The 21,066-nt window shown below is 39.3% G+C and overlaps 2 protein-coding genes across 5 annotated transcripts; both read right to left on the bottom strand.

Annotated features, from left to right (window-relative positions):
- Positions 1-989: 989 nt before the first annotated feature.
- lmtk3 (lemur tyrosine kinase 3) lies at positions 990-16,540 on the bottom strand. Of its 3 annotated transcripts, none has more exons than XM_059568098.1 (16): positions 16,030-16,540; positions 13,753-13,886; positions 13,447-13,585; positions 13,185-13,273; positions 12,820-12,938; positions 12,267-12,354; positions 11,714-11,862; positions 11,509-11,593; positions 11,136-11,257; positions 10,730-10,879; positions 4,105-10,423; positions 3,872-4,035; positions 3,431-3,564; positions 2,664-2,998; positions 2,470-2,548; positions 990-2,360 (listed from the first exon to the last, which is right to left on the bottom strand). In XM_059568098.1, the coding sequence occupies exons 1-16, from the start codon at positions 16,115-16,117 to the stop codon at positions 2,233-2,235; spliced, it is 8,322 nt and encodes a 2,773-aa protein (XP_059424081.1). In that variant the 5' UTR covers positions 16,118-16,540; the 3' UTR covers positions 990-2,232. The 3 variants fall into 3 exon arrangements, with proteins under 3 accessions (XP_059424081.1, XP_059424083.1, XP_059424082.1); XM_059568100.1 differs by having other exon boundaries at positions 2,664-2,926; XM_059568099.1 differs by having other exon boundaries at positions 13,185-13,255; positions 16,030-16,539.
- A 1,277-nt stretch (positions 16,541-17,817) lies between these two features.
- On the bottom strand, positions 17,818-20,104 carry leng1 (leukocyte receptor cluster (LRC) member 1). 2 transcript variants are annotated; one of them, XM_059568097.1, is made up of 5 exons: positions 19,913-20,104; positions 19,634-19,774; positions 19,176-19,367; positions 18,756-19,066; positions 17,818-18,402 (listed from the first exon to the last, which is right to left on the bottom strand). In XM_059568097.1, exons 2-5 carry the CDS (start codon positions 19,763-19,765, stop codon positions 18,189-18,191), a joined length of 849 nt encoding a protein of 282 aa, XP_059424080.1. In that variant the 5' UTR covers positions 19,766-19,774; positions 19,913-20,104; the 3' UTR covers positions 17,818-18,188. The 2 variants fall into 2 exon arrangements, with proteins under 2 accessions (XP_059424080.1, XP_059424079.1); XM_059568096.1 differs by having other exon boundaries at positions 19,634-20,103.
- Positions 20,105-21,066: the final 962 nt, after the last annotated feature.

The raw sequence follows: 21,066 nt of genomic DNA, 5'->3' as shown, positions 1-21,066 counted from the left end.
GTTGTTAATAAGATCAGCCAAGGAGCGCACTGCATCGTCGGAGCCGAACCCAGCTTCTCTAGTAAAAGTTGGTTTCTTATGGAGCGGAGGCTTACTCGGCGTTATGGGCAAGGGCGGGAATTCTTCGTTGAGGTTTGTTTGCTGGTTGCAATCCATTCCGTCGTTGGTACACTCGTGGTCGCTAGCTAAGCAGCTAGCCCCCTCCTCGGTGGACAAGGAATCGTTAGGACGCTTCTGTCCGGACTTTCTAGGCATTATAGTCGTGTTCGTTTAGTCTTTCACTGAGAGTTTGTGTTAATCTTTTCTTGTAAATTATTTCAGCTGCATTTGCAGAGGCTGGCGGTCAATATGTGCTTTAAAACCGGTTTGATGCCGAGAGCTCGTAACGTTGCGGCTATTCACTCCGCCATCTTGCCCTGCCTCTGTCTATGACAGAGATACTCGCAGAGGTCGCAGCTTAAATGCGTCACATGTTTTAAAGCGAAGGCTTCTGGGAAATGTGGTCAGGAAAGAACGCATGAAAAAGCAGTAATTTGCCTTGATTGATAGATATAGATAGATCAAGTAAAATATTCATGGTTATGAATAAGAAACTGAGAGGACAGTATATTTTTTGTCATCGTGACACAAAATACGGTTCCTATGGTACCACATTTTTTATTGCAATAGGATAATATCATAAGGTAACAGGGTTGAATGTGACAAAGCTAATAGTATTTAAATAATTATAATAATTCAATATTTCATTATTTTTTAAATAATGTTGACTAAACTTTACTACAAATTTTCTGTTAGATAATAGGTCAAACAAAAATAGTGCTTCATGGGTTCAAAGTGTAAAGTATTGTGGATTTCGCCAGAGTTGACATCTCTAACCTGTGCTGTTTCATAATACTAAGCTTTATTTTATGGCAGTTTATAAGTTATATTATGGAAAAATGCACTAAAATAATATTACAAAACAAGGTTAGAAAAGTGTTACACTGAAGTTATTATAAGACAGAACAATTTATTGTCATCAAACAGTTCAATAAATGTTTCACAGTTTCCATGTTATTTTCACTCCTTCAGCTTCTTACACAATAATAAGAAACCTCCAAATGAAACAGATGCTGAACGTGATGCAATGATCTGGATTACCTCAGACATTTGCATGGAGAAGTTCAAAAACTAAAAATGAATGAATAAGTCAATTTATAGTTATGTATTCTCTTTTTTTCATGCCAAGCAATAATTACTGTTTCAAAAAAAAGGAAAAGCTAATGTCAAATACATTATTAGAAAATAACACCTGTGTAGCGACACATCATAGGACAACTAGATACACTGACATCTAGAAATAGCTAAATTAGAGAAAACATTTCAAAGTGTTTGTACCTATGCAAAGATACATGTTTGTTGAGGCGGTTATTAATAGGATTAAACAGCAAATGCCATAAATCCAAAATAATTTGATACAAAGTAAATATACAGTATACTTAAACTTATGAAGTGAATTAGGCCAACAGACATATATTTAAATAAAAAAAACTAATGCAGAATAAACAATTACGCAAACAAATTAGATACAGAAATAAATAACATTTGCAATAAAAAATACAGCATAAAACATAACAGTTAGTTGCAGTTTAATTTTTTCGTGCATTCTAAGAATACATTTAAAATAAATGGTTTTAAAATGAGTTTGTGATCTGTTGCAATTTAATTTCTAGTTTGTACAAATGCTAAATGAGAACTGCACTGCTGTGTTTTGGAAAGACACTGTTCCCTCCTCAACCACAAACTACAAGAATGTCTGACTGCAATGAGAACAAATTTACAATGTCAATATTTCTAAGCTCACAAATAGACAGGTACTGGTCAGAGAAAGTGCGCCCCTTCATTCAAGGGGAATAAAATACAAACGTACTTCAAGAAGCCATGAAAATAGAACAGTTAAGCTGGTACATAATAAGTCTCCCATTGCATAGCCGAAAAGTACATGTCAGATTTTACATAACTCCAAGGATTTGGGCTGTTTGGAAGGTACTTTCTATGTGTGGATTTACCACTCCTGCTGCTGCAGTGTGTAAAACCTGGACTGCCTCCAGCCTTTTGAAACGGGAGTCCTTCTTTTTCTCGCAGTTAAAAAAATAACCTCAAGGAGCCGTCATAGTTACCGATGACAACGGGGGCCACTCAATCACTCCAGGGGGGTACATTTTGTCCAGGTATTTAGGGAACAGTAGTATGTCACACTAAATGCGGGTCGTCGGCAGGGCTCACTGTAAACCTTGATGATAAGCTGGAAGTTACTCCGGTTGGAGATCTTGACTTCACTGCGTGGTCTTTACTTTTTGATGCCTTGTGGCTGGCCGATCCTGACAAAAAGGGCGGAAGAAAAAGATAAAACTGAAAAATGTGATCATATGTGATTTGCGTTATGCAAATCAAGGACAAATTATAATAACTTCTGCTGAATACCCTTACCAAAACCGTCAATGTTGGGGGGCTTTCCTTGGGGAGATGAACTAGTAGATCCACAGCTCAGTTCATTGGTTGGAGTTTCCTGGCATGAATAGTTTCAAAATATAGAGAAGTAACAAAACAGACAATGTTTAACTATGTGAAACCTTGCAACTGAAGGTACTCGTTGCTTTTCTGTATAAACACCCTTCACATACCTGATCGAAAAGATAGACTGTGACATCATCAAAGAATGACACATTCCTCCCACGGTCACGGTTCTCTTTGTCCACGGGCTCCTTTGGTGATTTCAACAAGCTGCGCAAACCCACTCTCTTGTCAACATCTGTTTCCGTGACAACGATGACACGCCTGGGAGATTCATCTTCCTGTTCCTCTTCTTCCTCTTCATCTGGATCGCTACCTGTTGAAGCAACCCTCCTCCTTCCCCCTCTGTGCTCTCCCCCTTCCCAGAATCCTCCTTTGGCATTTGGTGACAGAGGAAGAGAGAGAGCGAGTGGAGGGAGGGACAAGGACAGACGGGCCAGCTTAGCTGAAACGGGATGATAGTACAGATGAAGAGATGAAAGGCAAACATCAGAAAATGGTAGTACATATATATTTGTGTGTGTGTGTGTGTATGTATATATATATATATATATATATATATTAAGAGAGAGATATATTTATTTATTTATTTTTTAAATGAAAGAATATATTAAACATATACTGAAATTTTTTTCAGTATATGTTTGGGATGTCAACCTCTCATAATGATTCAGAGACTGATGTGATATAAACTAGATAATTAGCCAAATCGGTTAATTAACATAAAATAATCTTTAAAACATTGACTTTTCAAGTTCTTTGGTTTTCAAGTTTGGTTCTTTTGTCAAAAATATTTAAAATTGCACAACAGCATAAAATGCACAACTGATGATACCAAACCCAACTGAAACTGTTGAGCGCTTTCAATTCACAGTACCTTTCATAGATGGATTTGCAGCTGGTAGTGAAGGTGTAACCTCAGGCTGTTCAAGCACAGTCATTTCTTCTGTCTTTGCTTCAGCAGGTTCACTCACAGACACAGAGGGAGAGGAGGGTTGAGACTCCTCTTTGCTGCTAAGATAAATCATTTACACTAAGAACTCTGGTTTTATCTTCTTTAACCAAGAAATGGATTCAGTTCAAATTAATTTGAAAGTACAGACTGTGGTTACATTAAATGCTGTGCTGACATCACATTTTCTGCAGTTCACACTGATTAAATATAGAATATCTGGCTATGATTTATAATCTCTAGAATAGTGAGAGATGTTATATTATCTCTCTTAGAATAGTATTATATAGACATATTGTCTCTTTCTTAGAATATTGACCCATTCTTTTTTTTTTTTTTTTTTGTATTTCTGGAGCATAGCCACACCTCTCATTTTCTTGGAAATCTTTGCTTGCAAAACTTTCTTCAGAGGACGAAGTGGTAGAGGTTCCCCAAGGGTGCACAATCACGCTGTCACTTACTGTAGACCCCCACAGGACATTGGTTTTAACATTTTCACTGAGAGAGTACTGAAGTCTTTCCTCACAAACCTAAAAAAGACAATGTTTTAGAAATAGCAGGGCATCAATATAGTACAGGTCACAGTCATTTTTACTCACCTGCATCATCAGTCCATTTTTTGCCTGCATTTTTGAGAATGACCTCTGCCCTTTGGAACCATTGGTAGAATTGCATGGTGAGAGAGGCGCTGGCACATGTTTCCCCATTCTCTTCTCCTCTGACTGCTGAGCTTCTCCTGGGAAATTTGGAGAAATGTTTTCGGTACTTTTCGATATCCCGTCAACTTCTTCTTTTAGCTTGACTCTCGTCTTCCCCTTTGCATCTGCTGAGTCATGATGATTTATTATGCCACCAGCAGCACTCGTTCTTTGCTCTGGATTTCTCTTCAAAGACTCAAGCAGATCTAAGTTTCCTAAAAACAGATCTCCAAGGGTCTCTTCATCCCCAGAAATGCAGCACAGTTGCTCCAGTTTTTCAAAATCCTCCAGAGGCTCCTCATCCATGTCCTTCCACTCAGAGATCAACAACTCAGGGATGGAGTTCAGAGAACACTGGGAGAGAGGTGGATGGGCCGCTTTCTGGGACAGGCTATGTCTGTCGTCCACATCATTCGAATCTGGGTGAATATGGTTTTCTTTCATGAGTGATGTGTGCAGTTTTTGTCCCAGGTTTGCAGTGATACCTTTGTTTTGAGTGGTGGTACTGGTGGCAAATTCGTCAGTCTGATCTATACAGTTAACATCATCAGAACAGTCAGAAGGCTCCTCATGTTTAGTAGGCGCTTGATCTGCAGTACAGAACAAACTTGAACTGGTCTTGATTTCTATGTGGTGTACTGTATTCGGGAAACTACTTGGGCCTTGGCACTTGCCCACTCCTGCATGTGGTGAAGCAGAACATTCAGAAATCTCCATTGAAATCAGTGCAGGGGCTGAACACTGAATGTTGCTACTATGAATCTTACATGGCTCTGGATCAGTGGTAATTGTGAGACTTGGGCAAGATGGAGAATCTGATCTTTCTTTTTCAAAAAACACATTACTGATTGTGGCAGGACAGTTATTACTGTCAACATTATGTCTACCGGTTTCTTTACTGAGACACTCTGGATTTGCTGTGATGATGTGAGAACTATCAGCTAAGTCAGTGGTTGAGTTTGACATATCTATTGTGCAGGTTTGACGGTCTTCAAGGACTGCAACCAACATTTTGCTTGCTTCAGTCTTGGGTGCCCATCTGGCTTTCGTTTGGTCCCTTTGTTCATTGTTATTATGACTAGAAAGACATTCTTTGTGGTATTGTAGAGGTTCCAACTCATCCGTTGAAGCATTTGTAATAGAAAACGAGGGACAGTGAGTCAAGCTACCTCTTACACCCACTATGTTTTTGTGACTATCAAACTCTTTAATATCTTTATCCCCAAACAATTCACCTCCCACATAATTTTGTAAACATGTCTCCGAATTCTGGGTATCAATCACCACCTCAAAAGGTTTGAGTTGCACAGGTGCCTCCAGCTCTGGGTTCTCCAGATTCTCAACTTCCATTTTTATATTGCTAATATAGTGCTCTGGTGTTCCATTTTCCATGTCTGGATTTTCCATGTTCTCCTCTTGCTGAAAGTCGAGCCTTTCTACAAGTGCCTGCTGAGCTTCCTTTGTCCCAGCAGAAAGCATCAGCGTCTCAGGTGGTGGAAAATCAGCCTGTCCTACCTTTTCATCATTAAATGCATCTTCACATATTCTCTGTGTAGAGGGATGAGACTCATTATCTGCAAGCTCATCATTTGCTTCAGATTCCCAAAATTCATGACTCACCACTAAGTGTTCCTCCTCCCCCCAGGCCTTTTTTCCAAATCTCGGGAACAGCTCTGATCCAAGCCCTGTTTCTGGTGTCTTATCTTCGGCTGCAGCCCACTGGTCATTTTCTACAGGCCAAAGGTGAAGTTCTCCCTGCTGAAATGTTTGGCAGTTGAATTCCTCTCTCATATTCTCCTCTGTACCATAATCTTCCTCAAGGGCATTCCACAACTCCTTCTCCTTTAGTTCAAGTCCCACTGAGGCACCTCTGCCGAATTCATCAGAACATTCATCTTTTGAAATGTCCATTCTGCTGACTTTCTCGTCTGCAGAATGTTGGGGGGATTCCCTGATAGTGAAGCAGAGCTCCCCTACAGCTAGCTGCCTTTCAGGCCTCTCCTTTGTCTGTTCATCCTCACTCTCTTCTGAATACGAGAGGTTTCTCAAGCCTAGTTCATTTGCATCTATGTCTTGGATATCAAGCTTATCCTTTTCCTCTCCTGTAGGTTGTTCAGCTTTCGTCTCAGACCATAATTGGGTCAGGCCACATTTGGTGTCATCATTGCTGAGCTTTGTGTTTATCTCAGGACTGATGATGCATTTAGAACAGTCAGACTGTAAGCTGTAAAACCGAGATAACCTGGATTTACTTTTGTCTGATGAATTTTCATCAACTGCGAATTCAGGTGATGTACAACGTGTCTCCTTATACTTCGTTGTTTGCAAATACGAACAATGTTCGATAAGTTGTTCTTGACAAACTGGTCCAGAAACAGGTTTCTTAGGGTCTGAGACTGTGTCAGCAAGCATTCTAAGGTCTGTAGCACCTGAATCGGGAAGCACACTTTCTTTTGAAAATGTGTGAGACGTGATCAGTTCACTATTTTTAACTAAAGAGGAGTTTTGGACATTAAGGGAGCTGTTGCTAAATGGAACCATTTTATTTGGCTCATCCTCTCCATTGGAAAACAACCTGGCAATAAACTCAGCATTGCATTCACTTTGAGAATCTCTTGAAGTGTCAGCACCTTGAATGAGAGCCTTCTCTACATCAGCTCTCTCATTTGAACTCCATAATTCATGCATATGTTGTTTCATCTCCACGTCCTTTTCTACATTCTCCAGTAGTCCTTCATCCTCAATCTTTTCCTCAATTCCCACCAATATTCCTCGATTCCCACCAAGTACATCGGTGCCTCTTCTGCCTAAACCCTCTCCGCCATCCAAGTCACTGTCAGAGAAGTAGGCTGAATCCCGGTGTGGTGTTTCAGTTCCCAGGGCTCTCCATCCACCACTTCCTCCACCCAACCAGGAGTCTCCAGGTGTGAGGCAATCCAGTGAACTAGAGGTCAAAGGTGACAAGACAGAATCTGTGGGGGTCATGGTGGAAAGTGACTGATCAGAGTTGGGTTCATGCACCATAGGCGAGTAGAACACATCTGTGCTTGATTCATTCAAGGAGAGTGAAGATTCACTTGGAAGTATTTGCTCTTTTGCCATGTTTATGTCTTTATCATGACACGCTGTCCTTGAACTAGTATCTTTGTCAGGTAAAGTGGTTTGCTCGAGGGATTTAACGGATGTCTCCATTTGCAAGTGAGCAGTGGGGCAGTCTTGACTCATATTTGAACTGTATTCCCTTTCCTTTGTAGAGCTTGTGCCACCTGCTGACTTACTGTTTTGCGAAGGATCAAGGAAAGTCGATTCATTTGGCCTCTTGTTTGGATCTTCTGGCAGTTTCTCATTGTGTACCTCTTCAAATGTTGCATTTGATGTCATCACCTCGATGCCAGCTGAAACACTGTGATCATTTTTCTGCATTACCTCTTTTGCCTGAACAAACATGCCCTTCAAATAGTTTTCATCTGCACCTACAATTTGTGTATCATCAGGGATTTGATTTTTGTCAGAACTCAGTGAACCATTAACAGTGTGCAGATTCCTGGGTTCTACTGGACCTACACTTACACAGTCATGCCGATTATGAGACTCTTGAGAATTTTGTTTCTCTTTTATAATGGGAGATATCTGCTCCAATAGAGGCCTGTTTTTAGGCATTACTTCTGAAAGAGTAAATTCATTAAGGGAATGCTTCTCTAGCTCCATTTCAGGTGAAAAGTGACTGACTGGAGTTAATTTCTGAGCTAATTTAAGATTTTGTAACTCAGATGCAATCTGAAGTACTGGAATTTCTGGGCGCATAGCAACTTTTATTTCACTCCTTTTCGCCCGCTTGGTGACTTGAGCATAAATTGCTTCTTTTGTGTCAGCTGGTGGCTTTCCTGCTCTTGCTCTTTCTGATTCAAACTGTATTGTCTGAGATGATTCTGGGTCTATGCATATTGACTCATACTCAGGAGACAGTGGAGCAGGTGAAACACTATCTTCCTTTTTGCACTGCCTTGTAATGATTTCAGTTAAAAACGTTTCAGCAGATTGAATCTCCTTCAGGAATTCCTCTCTCGTCATTTCCCCTTTCTTCAGCTCAGGTTCAACACTCTCATTTGGTATTTCGGAGAAAGGGAAATGAGACTTTTTTATTCCTGATGAAAATGCCTTTTCAGCTTCTGCATATGCTGGTAGATCTGAGGGACATGCAAAAGGATGAGGAGTAGTTCCGAATCTGGAAACCGGGGTGCCACCTTCACCATCATATGCATCCTCACAATCTGACACAGATGTTTCGATCTCTGTAAGGAACAAATCTCTCTTTTTGCCATGGCCTTCATATCCAGGCAGGAAATCTTTATCTGAGGCCCAAACTTGTGAGGATGAGTCAAGTTCTGTGAGAAGAGACTGGGATCTTCGCATTCCTTTGTCTTTCCTTCTATCACTCTCTCGTGCCCACAAGCTTTCTCGATCTTTCATGTCCATGGAGTCATTGGAGATCTCAGTCAGAAACAAATGTATGGGAGATTTCCTAGCAGCAGCAACTCGCTCACGTTGCAAGACTGCATCTTCTTTCCAAATGGCCGGAAGAATGGTGGCGAGGCGGGATTGTGTTCGCTTCATTCCCCTTGAGAAAAGCTCAGTCGTAGCTGGGTCTGGTTTATCAACCAGGTTGGTGTGCTGAATGGTTGTTCCACTGGTGCATCTATGCGGTGACATGAAGGGTGAATCATCATCATATTCGTCATCATCATCATCATCATCATCATCATTCTTGGAGAACTCCAGGCTAGAGGATGATGTTCTCTCAATTTTTGGAATTGTGGATTGAGATCGAGTCATTCTAGACTCAGTGTCTGTAGTGTACGTCTCTGGAGCATCTCTTGAATTATACAAAGACTGAGACCGTGTCATGCCTCTGTCAGCATTTCTCTCATGAGTATGATCACAGCTTAGTGGGTCTCTTTGTAAGTGCATCGGATTGTATCTGGAATATAAACCCTTTTGGAGTCTATAGTGGGGAGGGAGAGGTGGAGGACAGGTTTGAGGTGGGAGAAACAGGGAGTGACTACCAGAAGATGGTGGAATAGAAGGAGAGAGTGATGGAGATGGAGGCAGAGTCTGGTGAGTGCGAATTAAGCCCAAATGGTCAAAGTTGGCCTTTGACAGTGAACTCATTAGTAAAGAATCAGAAGTCTCAACTTTGCCTGTCGGGAACGAGGATCCAGGATAGATGTCTAACCCATATGTTCTTGCATAACCTAGTGGAAGAGCAGGCAGGGGACGTGAATGTAGATGGCTGCCAGAGGACATGGACATTGAACGAGGTTTAGGTGGAAGGATGGGTGCTTGAGGACTAAGGGACTTTTGGTTCGCTTCTCCAATGTCTATAACTGCATAATCCGTCACTCGGTTACAGCTCTCCTTACTAAACTCAACCAAGCCAGTGTTTGGAACTCTAATCTTTACCTCACTGGATCTGACTGTCTGAGAGGTGCCTCTCGCAAAGCCATCTTGCTGAGTGGAAGCTGGTCTGTCTTTTCCAGTAGTCCCTGTTTGAAGCTCGACCAGCTCCAGATCTCCAGGACACACTGAACTTTTTTTTAAAGACTGGACTTTTCCTAGACTAGGGGACTTATCCTGGGGAGTATGCTCTTCCAGGCGAATGTAATACTCGCTGGCCAGTGAAGGGCTGCGGGCACTGATCACAGGGACGACGGTGGGTGTGTCCAAGGTTTGCCTGTGGCCAGAATTGGGTGTTGGTATTGGCTGAGGTGGAGGAAGTGGTTTGTACCCTCTCCTGCCATGGGCCTTTTCCCAGAAGTATTCAAAGTTTAACCCTTTGCTGGTCTCTGTTACAGTAAGGATGTCATCTAGCTCAGATGTAGGAGTGATCATATTATCTACAGGATCCAAAAGAGGAAATGAGTTTCCATTTTCTCTGAGGCAGCCATTCTCTCTCCCATACTCTCTCTCCCTCAGAAGTTTGTGTGTGGCTGACTGAAAAGCTGGGGGCCGGAGGGCATCCCATCGTCTTTCAAATGACTCATCGCTCTCGCCTCTCCTTCCTTCTCCACTGTCTTCCTCATAATCCTCCTCATCTTCATCTCTTCTAGCACTCTTCTGACTTCCTTGTTCTGCAGCAAGGAGAGAGGAGAGGAGGAGGAAGACTTTGTTGACCGTTGGCCGCTGGGATGGAGGTAGCCAGCAAGACTGCATGACCTCGTACCTAATGAAATATACAAAAATAGAATTCACATATTAGTATGTGACATTATATACTACATTTAGATTACAAAACCTGTTTCATTTTTGCCTCATTTTATTAAGAGTGCAGTAAAACAAAATACACTCAAGATTCACTGATTTTAAGGAAAAGTCAATTTTTACGCTAGTTACAAAATGGGAATGTAATTTCACAAGTACTATTCATTTACTATTCATTCATAGGTGTAAAACATTTTGTAGGTGAATCTGTATCCTCATCTATGTTCAGACACAGTTTCATCTATTTAAAGGCATTAAAAATACTGACCAATAGTCTGCATGAGTAAGTTTGAGGCGAGGTTGAGCCAGAGTGATCTGTCGTTCCCTGATGACAAAGGTGAGAACCTCTTCATCGCTCAGATGTCTGTGTGGCTGAGCCCCAAATTCAAACAGTTCCCATATTACAACACCCAGAGACCTGTCAGTTGTATAATAAAGGGAAAAAGTGGTTGAAGTTTAGGAAAAACCAAGAGAAGCACAACTGATAGACTGGGATAAAATGCAGAAAATTAAACAAGTTAACACCTCAGAATATAAAGTCAAAATATTATGCAGTATTATATAAAATACAAAAGTCAAAGAATATTGTATTATATGGTATTATTAAAGTCCCAAAAGCACCTTGTTTTTAAAATAATTTCCATTAAATCCATTTGTCTATAATTTTTTTATACCACACATTGCTGGTTTTGGTTTGATCAGTGACAATCAGATTCCCGCGAAACTCCTCCAGAAGTTCAGGGGCAATCCAGCGGAGAGGTATCCAAAGTTTGTCTGGGGTTAGATAGTAATCCTCCTGTTTGTGTAAAATATGGAAAACCACATTACCAAAATAAAAAAAAAGAGGCTAAGCTGCTTTAAAACCATTATGCATCTATATGCTGATTATGCAATACAAAATATTAGTTTTGAATACTAACAAATCACGTTCTATTAATCACCTTCTTAACACGAAAAGCCTTCTATATTAAAAATCTGAAGATGCTGATTGATTGAGGTCCTGTTCTAAAGTCTCTTTAAACTTCAAATGCTGTTTAATAAAAGTACCTTATACTGATTGTGTGAGAGGCCATAGTCTCCGATCCGAACAGTAAGATCTGAAGTGAGGAGGCAGTTTCTCAGTGCCAAATCACTGGACAACAACAGACAAGAATAATATCATAATTTTTGATTTCGCTCCAGTTTCACAAATGCTTTGTCTGTGTCATTCACATGGTCTTGAATACTTAATTAAATATTTTATCAGTCTTACCTGTGAATGTAATTGTTCTCATGGAGATGCAAGAGACCTGAGGTGATCTCATATGCCATTCGTTGTAATGTCAAGAGGTCTCTGTTTAACAGGTCAGGGGTCATCCCATCAGACTTCCTCTGAGCTCTTAAATACCTCTTCAGGTCACCCTGTAGATACACACACACACACACACACACAGAAATGAAAATCCAGAAATTATTTAATACAGAAAATAGGATCAAGACAATTTATGATTACATAATGAACTGTTATATTTAAATGTATTCAGTCCCTTGAATACACAATGTGCCTTGTTCATGAAACATTCATTAATTTCTATAAAACTAGTGAAAAAAAACTCATTAACTATCTAATCCAATACATCATAAATCCATTCTTACATAAATTGCTTCATTTAACTGAATGTGCCACTGTTTTATGAATGAGACCCACTGACTAAATTTCCCTGAACTACTGATAAGAGCCAAACAAATCATCCAACGCAGTAATAAAAAGTTGTACAAAAGTTGTTGTCTAAAATTGGTCTCAATGTTCAAATTTGGGTTCTCACCAGTTGACAAAACTCCATGACCAGGAGGAAAGGAACACTCTCACTGCATTGGCCTAAACACTGCAGAATATTCGGATGCTGAAGACTTCTGTGAGATGAGAGAAACAAATCAATAAAGATTAGTGGTGTTGTCAATGTTCTTGTAAACGTACATTATACAGGGTGAGAGGGAGAAGAGAAAGGGAGACAGCAAATGTAATTAAACTAATACTTTGATCTAATAAATAGATCTGTAATGTTTTTTTTTTTTAGCATTCCTGGACCCATCTGAACCTATACAAATCATGTGTGTATATATGTTTATGCCCAGTGTTCAAATGAAACCTTCCTAGCCATCACAAGCGGTTGTACTGCAAATAAAAGAGCACAAAAATAAGGTAATTCATTGCTTGCATGAGCAATTTGAGTGTAAGATAAGTGGGGAGTAATAGCCTCAATAAAAAGCAGCAGAAATTTCCACTTATATAATAATAATAAAAAGAAAAAATATGGAGTAGGAAAAAGCACAATCAGCAAGACATAATGCCAGGCAGAGAAGCCCAGTTTGTCTGACCTGTATGGCTCGGACTCTGCCAAGAACTTCCTCTGTTCCAGAGGACTAGCACTGACCCTCAGCTCCTTCACCACACCCTGATAGGAGCTGCAGTCACAAAGCACTTCAGCCAGGATTACCTACCAGAGACAGATCAAACAGTTATACAACCAAATATCCATAAATCCTAAAATCCTACACCATATCTGGTAAAATTACATTCATTAATAATCAATTTCACAGATATTTAGACTATACCACACTCATTCAGAAGCCTCAAAAGTTTCAACTGCATATCCATATTTAGATTAATTATTTCAGTTTTCTTAGGCACACCCACCAATTTTTTTCAGAGAGAAAAAAACACTTCATTTAAATGTGTCTACCTTCCCAAACCAGCCATTTCCAATCTCTTGCAGGTAGTTGAGAGTGTGCCTTCGGAAACATTGGGAGCTGTCTGTGGGAATTAATATGACTGAGTTATATATATTTATATATAGTTATATATATAGTTATATATATATATATATATATATATATATATATATATATATATATATAGAGAGAGAGAGAGAGAGAGAGAGAGAGAGAGAGAGATTTCACGTTATGAAGCAAGATGTGCATATTGCCTTTAGTGAATGGGTTTACCTGTGCCATTCGGAAGGCAGTTCTTATCCCGCAGTGGAAGAGTGTAAACCTCTGGTAGTGATGGACAGGAAGACAAGCTGTCCTCAGGAACAGGGCTGGAAGCCCCAGAGCATTCTTCCCCTTCAGCATTATCAAACTCCTGAAAGAGAAAGGTGGAGGTGGGAAAATATAAAAAAAGATATTTAACCACCACCAGATAAAAAAGAAAACACATTTTTCATGCTGATTCATATCAATAACACCCATGCACATTATGCAAAATTCACATAAACCCACATGTATAAAACACACAGCAAAGAGACTTACATTGAATCCCACGCCTTCTCTCTTACAGCAAAGGCAGGTGAGAAGCAAAAGAACAAAAGAGACCAGCCCAGAGCAGGAGATGAGAATAATCACATAAGGGGGAGGAGAGAGAGACTCGTCCCGGGACAGAGAGACTGAGGGGGGAAAAAGAGGGTAGAGATTTACATATCCAGGCTTATAAATTCTAAGTGATTGATCCATAGATAGACAGAGATATAGAGAGGGAGTGAAAGAGAACTTGTATATATTCCTAACAGGGAAAATTTGAAACGGGCAGCGTTACATTCAGAACATAGCACAGGAATCCAATGAAGTGTTTTCATTGCACAAAGGGTGAGAAAAGCAGAGGAACTCGGAATAGATCACCTTCAGTTTGGGTTTAGGGAGGGGTTTGAGAGTTAAGGTTTAAGGGAAGCAAAGGAGAGAAACCAGAGTCATCATACAAGACATTTCTTGTACTCGTCACTATTGAAGAAGAAGGAAATGTATTGGAGTTTTGTTTGGGGAAAAGGCCTTTTTTGTAAGGGAAGGAACTGGATTAATGAAAAAGATTCTTGTATCTGCAGGGTTGCTGGGTCAGAAGGAAAGGTGCCATACTTGATTTTGTACCTCAACTTGGCTGTTTGTTTTAGGAGAGCCATCTGTGGAGAAGAGAAGGTGGGGAGGAGGGCAAGGAGGTTAAATACCTTTGGCATTGTGATTAAGATGCTAAGACTGAATATCCACTAAACTTAAATGTATTCAGTTGACTTGAAACGTTGTTGTTTATTCATCAATGTTAGCGCACATGCCATAGAGACTCTACACATCCCTTTTACTTGCTCTTTAATAAGTAAAATATAAAATAAGGATACAAATAAAGCAATTCTTTAAAATTGTGATGAGAAACAGATGTTACTATATTTATTAATCATTTTCAAATAGTAATATAACTTTTAGAGGCATTGGCCCATGGTTTTCCTAAAATAGCACAGGCACAACAAAGACCTTTTTGGACACACCAGGACTGACAGCAAGGTCCTGGCTGAAGCTGAGAAAGGCTGTTTAAAAGGAGTCACAGAGTACTGAGCAGTCATTAAGGTCTGTTGTGTGAAAATGGTGCAGGTCATTTGATGCTGTGCAAAGTTGAAGCTTATAGTTGGCATTTTTCAGGAAAATAACAGATACCTAAATATTTGTACATCTTTTCTCAATGATAAAGTTATTATTATTATTAATTATTATTAACATCAACAACAATAAACATTATTATTAATATTATAACAATTATTGTCATATAACATTACATAATACATAGCCATTATATCATTATTATTATTATTTACAAATAAAATAATATTTATAGTATCTCAAGTCAGAATATCAGAAGCCTCTTGTTCACATTTTATGGAGAATATCGTACAGCTTTATAAATTTCGAAATATCACATGATATCAGAAACACTCGAACCTCATTTGTGTGGCTATCAATGCACAGGCTAGTAACTCATGACAAAAATACGTAATAATAATATAAAAAAATCGCGTAAATGCATATTAAAATTCATAATTAGCTACACAATAGACACGCGTTTTGGATTCGAGAATCCCCCGTGGAATTCGTATACTTTAACTATGGAAATATATAGATTAATGAGCAGGTAGCTGTGTGAATACATGAAGGGTGTTATTATTCATCTGATAACCTTTTATTGTTCGAGGAACAGTGGCTAGACATTGGCAGACACGGACCTGTGCGCAGTTCCCTTCTTTGACCATATGGTTACACATACTGCATACGAGAAGAGAGCACACAAATAAACACGCGGGCCTGTTGGCACATTTGTGTTCATGATACTGCTAAAATCACGCGCGGAATTAAACATCAGACATACTAATAAACCGCAGATGATGCTATTCTGCCAAAACAGGAGCATATGACGATTCAGGGAAAATCACGTTATGTACAATTTATGATTTACCTCAGGCCCATAAGTAAAATTACACAGAGGAGAGCTGTTTTTCAGGCCCACAATGAAGAATCATAAATGCGTACCAGCATACCAGCCAGACACCTCAGCGCAGGATGTCTGTGCTCAGTATTACGACCCATTATATTAAACTTAGGTATAATAGATATGATTAAATTATGAAATAATACACGAGTCACCACCCCCGTGACAGAAATATAAAATTTTCTCATCAGACTGTCACATTTTCCTTATTCATAGAGCGTCTCTTCGCCTCCTCCCCCCTCGTGCGCATCAATAACATAATGTCCTCTGAACGACATGCTCACCTTCCTTCTGCGGGGCTCCCAGAGCTCTCTCCGGGTTGAAGTACGACATTAGCCCCACCAGAACAATCACCCAGCACTGTAGTGACATAGTCGCGCGGTCCACGGCACCACCATCCGAGCGACGCTGTCAACGTTCCCCAACGCGCGTCTGGCTCCCCGCTAATAAAGAACCGTCCCCTTGTTGTGCAAGGTTGATGCCCTTGTTTAATCCGCAATTAAACACGGTGTGAACGCTCTTTTGTGTCAGCCTAATCCCGCGATCCGCATCCTCACCAGCGCGTTGTTACTATTCCGTCATCATCGCGTCCCATCGGTCGAAAACGGGCAGAAAACACCAGAGAAGTCATTCTGTTGGTTGTATATCCGCTCCTATATACGGTGTCAGTATTATGTGAGTGGTCCAGCTATGTTTTCTTCCAAGAAGCCCCTCTACGTCAGACGCAACCGAGCTTGCGCTTTATGATCTCTGTGGAGCTGCGTCCGTCTCGCGGCTATTTTCGTAGGTAGAACGATTACGCGATTCCATGCGCTCAGGTACCTGCTGCCGGCCAACAAAAGAGTTTGTTTATTAGACTGGAGAGAACGTCAACGCCCCCGTGTCGTGGCCTTGGGTATCTGTGCATCAAAATCCCCCTAGATCGGACCACCTCTGCGGAGCGGTGACATGATCCGTTTGGGAGGACAGGTGCACGGAGCGTGCCATTGAAATTCTCTGTAGCCTTCAAGTTAATGACATGCAAATCTCTGTCTGTCTGCAAAAGGCCATATATTTTCACCAGAAAGATGCCTTTAAATACCAATTACTGCTTTAAATACCAACTAATTTTATAATCTCATCCTCCGAGCATTTATTTTTATTCGTACAAGAACATATTTGCTTAGAGTGAAAACAGTGCATATGAACTTCCATTTAGTCATGTAGCAGATGCTTTTATCCAAAGCTACTTACAAATGAGGACAATTAATTCATAATTGTGCTTTATATTATGAACCACAAAGGAAAAAGAATAGAGGCAAAATTAGTATTTCTAGTGGGAGCTTTAGATGGTATTTGCACAATATGCGACTGTTGCACTAAAATATATATTCTGTTTTGTTTTCTGAAATGTATTGAGTCTCCACACATTTTACACATTTTCTGTGACGTGTTTTCCATACAACTCTTTGAAGATAATTTGAAGAGAGTGCCTTTTTTTTCTTTCTCAAAAATATTTTATTGTGGTATAATCTATCTCGGTTAAACCTATCTTAACTGCCACGTAAAAACAACATCAAAAAAATGCAAGTGCTTTATATCAGGGTTGGTTGGTGATTTTATATTAGCGCCTCTGGCTATTTTCATGGCAAGTAACAAGCTGACATGATATAAAAAAAGAGCAGTTTTAAAAACATCATGTTTGCTTTAGATAAAAACTCTATAATGAATTCTGGGCTGACACTGTTAAAGTGTTTTGCAGAGTAATGTAATTTCCTAAGAGAAGTTAAACCAGTGCAATTTAATAAAATATGTTCAAAGGATACTGGACACTGGCATAAAGAGCATATCGACAAATCTTTATTTAATAATAAGAACTTGTGTTTGTTTCTGCAATGTTCTATTCGGAATAATGTATATATATATATATATATATATATATATATATATATATATATATATATATATGATCTTACCTTTAGATGCGGACAGTAAGAGGGCAGTCTGTGGCCAGAATAAGTGGCAATACGGACCAGACTTTTTGCAGTGTAACTCAGCTATGCAATACCAGGGTGAAATGAAGTATTTAGACATAACAAGAACAAAATATTTTATGGACTACAATATCACCAGCAAAGAAAAATGTTTAGTTTCACAATAATGGCTTGTCCACACTGTAATGCTGACACCTCTGAACTGTTCAGGAAAACAACTCTGATGCAGACCCAACAAATCATTAAGATTACATTTTAAGCACAAACAAAAAGGAGGTTTTCTGGTTTGTCCATATTTTCCCACAAGTCATCTGATGCCAATAAAAGGGTTGCAGAGGCCAGATCGATGGCATTTTAGGTAGCAATCAGTCATTTTAAATGGTCTTCACACTTTGCATGTGGCTAATTTCTTGTCTGACCACAAAACAGTTCTGCAATTTCTAGACTTATTGAATCAATGCCTTTGTAAGCTAATAAAAGCCATACTGATCTCGTTCTCTCCTTTGCCTTTTCCGTGCCAATTCAGGAAAGTAGGCGCTGTTATATGGTCTGTCTCTATCCCCCATCACTCGCTCATGCTCTTTATCTTTCCCGCCTCCGCTCCTCTGATCCAGTAAAGCCTGTGTCCTTTTTCTCTCCTCCGCTTCTCGCTGCAGCCGTTCAGCCCGTAACCTCTCAACTGAACTGTCATGAGAGGAAAATAAATAATTTTATGATAAAAAAAAAAGTTGACAAATGGACTCAAGATACTACTGCATCTACTCATGCAGTTGTGAACTTGTTTGTAAGGCAGTCTAATTTATGCAACACTTTTGCATTTGTTTGTAATCCTAGACTGCATTACACAAAATAAAAAAATTTAAGAAAATCTTTTAAGTTCTCATCACATCAAGAGCATATCTGAAAGCAAAAATGCACTAATTCTAAACGCATACACAATACTGTTTAAAAGGTTTGGATATAGTATGACTACATTGTTGTGAAGAATGACAAGATGCATAAATGGTGTTGACAGAAATAGAAAATGTATTTCACACCTCTCTCCACTCCTCTTCTCTCCTCTGTCTTTCTTCTCCTTCTTATGCTTTTTCTCCTTCCTGTCCTTCACTGCCAGTGCTTTCTTCATTTCCTTAAGAGGATCCAAACTGTCTTTCAGCTTTCTGTCTTTCTTTTCTCTCTCCTCCTCAGTTAAGGTTCTTGGCTTGTTTTTGCTTTTCTCTTTCTCTTTCTCTTTCTTGTCTCTATCGTCTTCTTTTTCTTTTCCACCTTTCAGGTACCAGGGAGTTACTTCTGTTCCAGGAGCGGGACCTAAAGACACTAAAAGACCAATAGCACGCTCCTGTTTCTCCTGAAATAAAATATCACAAAAATGAAAATTTTAACCCACTTATGTGCGTATAAAAACTATAATGTCATCTCTTAATATTTTAATTAAGGATTCATCTTTTTTGTCACACCTTCTCTTCCTTCTTCTCTCTGAGGTATTCTGCATTTCCTTTCTTTTCAGATGAGTCCTCTAGAGGAAACAGATTTAAGTGTTCGATCTCTCGGGCCCCTCGGCTTGTCTCTGCAGTCTCTCCATCCTCTGTCCATTTTCCTGTCTGCTGAAGGGCTGCTTGAGCTTTCTTTCTCAAATACTCAGTTCGAGCCTGAGGAATTATGGTATAGATGCATTGATCAGAAACCAACATTCAGCTCAAAATTCAAGCCATAGGATAAAATTTTGATAGCATTTAAGCATGCTTTATATTTAAGATACATGGCAAGCAAACAAAGATTGACAAAATACACATTTTATTTATTTTAAAGTAATACTGTGAGGACAAATACATCGGGGTCACTGAGTGCAGGAGGGGATGGGAATATAGTAAATTAATCTAGAAACAGTGGAAGGATGCTGGGTTACTATGGTTACCTCTTGCTCTGCGCGTTCCACTCGCCGCTGAATCTCGCGCTGCTCCTCTGCAGCTTGAGCCTCGTCGCGGCGCACGCGCGCAATGTTGTCTTTATTGCGCACATGCCAGCTCTTTTTGGGCAAAATGTTCATTATTTAATACTTAAGAGAACAGTGAAACAGACAAATGTAGTTTTAGTCCCGTAGCAAGTTTGTCAAACCACATACAAGGTCCAATAAATGAGGCAACAGCTTACTTCATGGCTCAGAACAAACAGACTCGTCAACAAACTAACTTACGCAGCGAAATTCAAACTCGCCACTGAAATCCCTATGTAACTTATATCCGTTAATTTCCGTTCTGAATGTTCACAAAAACACAAAATAACAGCTTTCGAAAAAAATATACCGACTCAGCTGTACGGAAAGAGAGCGTTGCAAACACCGGAAGTTGACGTGGCGTGTTCACGTCACACGTAAAATATTTGTGACGCAATGAATAGTCATGCGCTATGAAGGCGAATCTAAAACAAACCCTCAGCCCCAGTTATTTAACTCAGAAGGTCTTCTTTTAAGTTTTTATGTAAATTTAATTTTCCAGTAACTCCAAAGAATTTTCCATTGTCATGGATGCTATTCCTAGAGGAGATGTTATGCTTTTAAGGGACTCTATTAGATCATCCAGCACTTATCTATTTCTTTAGACCCATTTGAAATCCCAGTAGGAAAACTATGCTTTCTGTCATCTTCTTCATCACGTAACTATAAGATTAGATCACTTTTTCAAAAGGAGCTTGTAAAAACTCCATATGTTGTGTTTTATTGGAGGAATGTGGTCGATCATATAGATTGGAAAAAAGTATCGAATCTGTCTTCGAAATACATAATAACAAACAAGGTTAGAGAGATCTCATTCAGATTATTGCACAGATTTTACCCAACTAAAGTGTTTTTGAAAAGATTTAAATCAGACATAGATACAAGCTGTTTTTTGTGGTGACCCTAATGAAACTGATATACATATATTTTGGGATTGTCCTCACACACAGCAATTTTGGATTGAATTCTGTAGTGTTATCAATCGCAGTGTGCTCCAGGGTTTCTCTATGCTTTTTAAGGATGTACTGTTTGGCTTCTTTAATATACCAAAAGATAAAATTAAGGAATATTTTATTATTAACCTATTATTACTTCTTGCAAAATTTCATATTCACCGTAGTAAATTCAAAAATCTAAATCCTTTATATATTGTTTTTGAAAAAGAGGCTCAACAGTATGTTCAAACTATTTCATCTTCCAAGAATCTCAAAGTTTGTAAAACGATTCATTTATTTAATATTTGTAATTTATTTTGTTAAAGTTTTTGTTTTGTATTATTTATTTACTTATGTCTATAAATTAGAGCTGAAACAACGAATCAATTTAATCGATTAAAATCGATTATTAAAATAGTT

The sequence above is a fragment of the Carassius carassius genome, chromosome 15 (genome assembly GCF_963082965.1).
Source record: "Carassius carassius chromosome 15, fCarCar2.1, whole genome shotgun sequence".
Taxonomy (NCBI): Eukaryota; Metazoa; Chordata; class Actinopteri; order Cypriniformes; family Cyprinidae; genus Carassius; species Carassius carassius.
The sequence above is the reverse complement of the archived record's forward strand: the minus strand, read 5'-3'. Positions and strand labels throughout refer to the sequence as shown.